Here is a 6,000-nt window from a genome sequence, read left to right on the forward strand (position 1 = left end):
TGGGTCCAGGCAGTCCTACTGCATAGCGGTTCCTCTTCACGAAGGGTCTTTCTTTCTGCAGCCTGATTAGGCATCTGCTCTTGGGGCTGGCACCCAGCACTGGCCTGCAGGTTATCTCACTCCCTTGAACACTATCTGTGCTTCCCTGTGGCTTCTTCCTGCACTGGAGTATTGGGGGGAGGGAGTTGCTGGCTTTAGTGTTTGTAATTAGGCTCCTCCTCCTCTGACAGTTTGCTGTCCTTCATTTCTTCTTCTGAATGACTCCTCAGCCCTTTCAAGTGAAGTCTGAATTCCTTCACCTGGGAGGCTGATGCTTTCCAATTTATATGCTGTGCCCACAGAACCTTCTTTTTTGTGTTTTGCAGACAGAGACTCACTATGCAGTTCAGCTGTCCTTGAACTCACTTTGTAGCCCAGGCTAGTCTCAAACTCAAACAATCCTCCCGCCTCAGCCTCCCAAGTTCTGGGATTACAGGCATGCGCCACCATGCCCAGCTCACAAAATCTTTTCAGATATCCAAAAAACTCCACACTGGTAGGCTGCCAAATTTTGATTTGTATGTACGAAATATGTGCACTGCTGTCCTGCAAGTTGAGCAGGTCTTGGGAACATCATACACTAGCGGTAGGGTACAACTTGCTGAGACTCAGAAAACCACCTCCATCTGTGTAACTTTTCCAGGCTGATTACAGGATCTGTGCCTGCTGGACTGCGAGTGTACAAAAGATAGTTCTAGGTGAGCCCCACAGCCTTCAGTGGAGCCAGGGGAAGAGTACTTTAACCTCAGCACCTTATTAGACACACAGAGACACTGTTATGCTGTGGCCATGCTGTAGTTCAGGAGTCTTTGACTTGTCTGGTGGTGTCTTGTGTCTCTTAATTATTTCATGAAACTGTCCAGCTTGCACAGACATGGGTGCTTTTGTTTTTTTGGGTGCTGGTGAAGACTTGTTCATGGTAGACAAGTGTTTTATCCTCCGTAGTACTCCAGTCCATGTTTGATGGGTGACCGAGCGTGTGAACACACATGTTGAGGATGACCTCTTTAACATACTTGTGTGCAGGCATCCTTGTGTCAAGGCTAGGTGACTGGATCCATGAAAAAATCCTGGAGTGCAAGTTTTCTCTGATTGCATCATCCAGTTGCACGTATATATACTCCGTGATTGGTTGGCATAGGCCCACCATCCTTTTTCCTCCACATCTTATTTTTGACAAGAACATTTCTGTTTTCTTCTTCTCACAACTAGATCCTGACTGAATGACAGATGAATTTATGTTAGTTCACTCTTGCTCCTAAGCATCTGTGTTCTTTTCACTCTTCTTGGATAACTTTCTGTGGACCTTTGACTATAACCACCAACTGCCAAATCTTGCTGCTGACCCCAAAGTCTCTAACTCAGGCAAGACACTGCTCCTGTTTAACTATGTTTTTTTTCCACTGGACCAGTTTCATGGGAACCTTGGGCTTAATCCTCTGACTCAGTTTATGTCAACAGTGACCCCAACTGGAAACTGGGGAGTTTGTGTTCGTGGTAAGCAAGTGTTTTGTCTTCCATAGTAGTCCAGTCCATGTTGGTGGATGACCAGGCACATGAACATGCATGTTGGGGATGACTTTGCTCTAGGCATTGGTGGGAACCTATGGTACATGTGTTACTGTTTTGCTCGTAAGACAGAAGATGTTAATGTATGAGTGACTATTTCTAAACTAAAACCTCAGCATTCAAGTATAATCTCAGTGTTGGTATTTTATGAAAATAAGTGCGTTCTGAGCTGCATTTTGGGCATTCATTCCTACAAGGCTCACCATCGCTGCTGTAGGCCGTCTCCTCTGTGCTAAATGTCTTGGCCCAGGGATGGTAACCTGTGCGGGACAAGTGCTCAAACTGCAACCCAAAACCCACTTACGTATCGCAAAGTGCCAACACTACAATTAGACCTAGATACCGAGGTTTTAGTTTTAAAAAAAAAAACCTTAAAAAAAAGTGGGGGGGCAGCGATATAGCCCAGCGGACTAAGCACTTGCTTAAGTAAGTGCAGGGGCCAGGGTTCGATCCAGGGTTTGGCACCACATGCTGTGCCTGCCCTGCCCCGGGTGCGCTGAGCTGGCAATGCGTGGTGGCACACACTGTAATCACAGCATTAGGGAGGCAGAAATCAAGAGGATCACTACGAGTCTGAGCTAAAAAAAAAAATCTTAAAAAATAAGTAACTCATGCATTAACATTTTTTGTTTTAAAAGAAAAACAAAATTCATGCCATTGGTTGCCACTGCTCTTAAATGCTTGTCCAACCCGTACCTTTTCGAATGGCTCTATCACAGGGTTGGGTACAGTTGGTCTGCTTGTCACTTCCATTAGAACTAGGAGTACATTCGTGTTTATTTCAAGGCCAGGTTCCATACCTCGTGTGTAGGAAATACCGGAATGAATGAACAATCAACTGACTTTCTGAGGTGGTTTAGATGGTTGTCTTTTAGGGTGTTGCTTTTTGTTGGAACTGAAAGTTTAGTTTTGTTCACTGATGACAGCATTTTGAGAAACACTGATTTTGAAGAAATATCTTAATACATAAAACCTTAATCATTTTCTATCCCTAGCTACACTTAAAATATAAAATAACGTCAAAGGAAGAATTACGTATGATATTTGTGGCACCTGATTCTTCCTGGACTTTTACTGGGTGGTTTCATGCATGTCACTGTGTCTCAGTATGCCTAGGAAATAATGTTTCAAGTGTCAGGAATAATTGATGATGACGACTTAGTTTGAAATTAAGCTTGGAGGGGCCGGGGAGATGGCTCAGTAGAATAAGCACTTTCCTGGCAAGGGCAAGGGCCCAAGTTCAATCCCTGGTTCTGCCCAAAGAAGGTAAATAAATAAATAAATAAATAAATAAAAATAAGTTAAGCTTGGGCCTAACGTGAATACCATAGTTTCGAAAGGCTCAGGAACTTAGAGCTGCAGTGTTGCTTTTTAAACTTCACTATTTGAATTGATCTGTTCTGTTTGACCCAGTGGGACTTGGTGGAAATCACTAACCTTAGTGTTGGGTGGGAGAGAGCGATTCTTTGAAGATCAGTTTCTAACCTCATTTATTTTTTTCTTTTCTTCTCCAACAGGGAGAATCCCGTATTCTCAGAGTGAAAGTTGTTTCTGGAATTGATCTTGCCAAAAAGGACATCTTCGGAGCCAGGTATGTGTGGGTTTTTGTGTGTGTGGAGCCTGGAGAGTTTGACAACCACTTGTGACAGCTGGCATGCACAGGAGCCGTCTGGGGGGCTTCTTAGTAGATGTCAGCGGCGTCATCTGCACATTCACTTAGGGCCTGATACTGAGCCGTGGGCTCGGGCCACGCCTGCAGAGGATCTGACTGTGTGTCACAGGGGTGTTGAGTGGGCTTGTCCTTCGCATGGGCTGAAGGCACAAGGAAAGCAGCTTGTGGTGTGTGGGATCTGCACCCCCCCAGCAGAAAAACTGTTCGGCAGTGTGGCTGTGTTCGTTTTAATACAGCCGGCCCTCTGGATCCATGGTTCTCCATTTGTAAATTCAGCCAACATTGTGTCAGAAACATTTGAGTAAAAATACTACCTCTGCTGTGAGCATGTAGAAACATTTTTTTCTTGCCTTCTTTTCTAGGTAAAACTGTTTATGTGGCATTTACATTGTGTTAGGTGCTCTTAGAGACGAGCATAAGTTTATGGGGATATGTAGAGGATGGTTCTGGCGCGCACCTAACTACTGTGCTATTTATATAGGAGCATCTGTGGGTCGTGGAACCAGTTTCCTGTGGACACTGAGAGAGGATGAAAATATATATTCTTAACTTGGGGAAGTATAAATGTGTCCTTTGTTTCCAGGAGACTGCATATTGTGGGCGTGTAGAATCTGAGTGCAGAGATGGGCGATTCGGGTGAATGTGGTGATGGCTGTGTTGGGTACAGAAGTGCGAGCCGGGCAATAGCTGAGGCTTTCTGGGTGTTGCGGCTTTTTTGTTTTCATATATTTTTGTTTTCTTTCTTTTTTTTTTGTTTTTTTTTTTGTTTTTGTGGAACCGGGGATTGAACTCAGGCCCTTCTTGTGCTTTCCAGGCAAGCACTTATTCTACTGAGCTATCTCCCCGGCCCTTATTTTTGTTTTCATATCACACATGATACTCGTAATCTTTAAATCTGCTGCCATTGGGCTCTCTGATGTGTGGCAGGAAGTTTTTGCGGCTGGTGGCAGGGAGAGGGTAGAGTCCTTTAGAAGTGGGACTTGAGCCAGACTTTGGACAAGAGAGTTTTTGAACTTGGACCTACGACAGACATTAGAGATCATTGATCCCAGCTTTCGCTTTATGATTGACAGAGCTCAAGTCTAGGGAGACCCAACTACATGCCCATGTGACATAGGCTGGCGGTGCTGGAGAAGTGGCCCGATCACCTTTCTATTCCCTGCCCAGGGCTTGTGTCACTTTTTGACAAGTCCTTTTGGGTCATCATGGGACTTTATGGTGAAGGCAGATAAGCCCTGAGGATTTCTCTTATTAGGTCACTGGTTTCCTCCTGTGGGTGACACTTGGGGGACCCTTGGCTATAGTGACTTCATGTGGAGAAGATACTTTATGATGAGATCTCTTTCCAGGTGGCTGTCTTCCCTGCTGCCAGTGGTAATTGTACTTCTGTTTTCAGAACTACCCTGCATCATACACCATTTAGCTTTGTCTATTTAAAAAACCTGGTAAGTTACTAGAATGAAATCTAGAGAAGTTATTAAAAAATAAAATTGGACCAGGGAGATAGTTTGGGAGTCTAAGCACCTGCCTGGCAAGTGCAAGGATCCAGGTTTAATCCCTGGTACCACATGTCATGCGGGTCCCATACCTAGCCAAGCACTGAAACTGAACCTGGGCATGGTGGCACATCCCAGTGCCGGGAGGTTGAGACAGGAGGATCGCTCTTAAGTCCGAGCTGCATAGCAAGACCCTGTACCAAACAAATAAGTAAACAAGCAAATAATTAAAAAATAAATAAAATTTATGTAAAAGTAGATGAAATCTTTTTTAAAATCCCCATGCTTATGTGTGTCTCTGGGTGCTGATAGAGAGCTGTTGCTCTGAATCACATCACCAGGCTTGACCCAGTGTCGAATCAGGGCACTGACTGCAGCCTGTGCTGCTGACAGTGTTAGAAGAGGGCACAGATCACCTGGAGGGCCTTTAGCACAGGGGCAGAAGAGAGCCTGCATGGGTGGGGAAATCCTTGCCACCATGTCTTCCATTGAGAGCTGAGCCTTTAGCTGACCCCATGAGTCCACCATGCTCCTCGTTCCCCTAAAATGAAACATTGTGTCCTCGAGGCCCCAAATTCCATGCCTGGCCAAGACTCCCTTCCATCTTGCCTTTTTCTGTGAGGATTTTACGAGAAAATCTCTGTTCCCCCATTTGTTTTGCTGCTTTCTCCTGACCCCTCCAGCTGTGGTAGGGGACACGATCTCCTTTTGGTGTTCCCAGATGCATCGTCTGCGGCTGTCTAGGATTTCTTTCACTTGTCTCTATTGCTGGGTTGGAAGCTTATTGCAGACAGTCAGCTTACATTTTCATGCCTTTCTCCTATTACTTAATGGACAGAGAGCCAAGAGCCAGACCAAAAAAAAAAAAAATTCCTTTTTCAGTATTTACACATCTGCATGATGACAAGTTGGCTGTACTCTCAGGTCAGAAACTCCTGTTTGTGGACACTGTCATTTTAAAAGAAGTTGGCTTTAGGAAATTCTGATGATATTTTGAAAGTTGATTAGGTTTTTGGTTTTTGTCCAAATCCCTTCGTTAAAAAATGACCTTGATTCAGATTGTATTTCTTACCCTGAGAGGATCTAAGGTTGAAATTGTAGTGGAATTAGGCTCTGAATCTTAGAAAAGCCACACAGATTCGGCCTTGAAATTTTATTGTTCATGTGAAAACAAGCAAAAGCATTTCTTAGGAACAGGATAAGCAGGAGCAGTTCTCCAAGATG

The 6,000-nt window shown here is 44.5% G+C and overlaps 1 protein-coding gene across 3 annotated transcripts in view; it reads left to right on the top strand.

Annotated features, from left to right (window-relative positions):
* Nedd4l (neural precursor cell expressed, developmentally down-regulated 4-like, E3 ubiquitin protein ligase) overlaps positions 1-6,000 on the top strand; it is a 342,174-nt gene that overhangs the window by 114,451 nt on the left and 221,723 nt on the right. For all 3 annotated transcript variants that reach the window (XM_023715286.1, XM_023715293.1, XM_004623689.3), the window contains exon 2: positions 3,126-3,199. In XM_023715286.1, the coding sequence (XP_023571054.1) occupies positions 3,126-3,199 (74 nt within the window). The remainder of the gene's footprint in view (positions 1-3,125; positions 3,200-6,000) is intronic.

Source organism: Octodon degus, unplaced genomic scaffold (assembly GCF_000260255.1).
Source record: "Octodon degus isolate 3935 unplaced genomic scaffold, OctDeg1.0 scaffold00003, whole genome shotgun sequence".
Lineage (NCBI taxonomy): Eukaryota > Metazoa > Chordata > Mammalia > Rodentia > Octodontidae > Octodon > Octodon degus.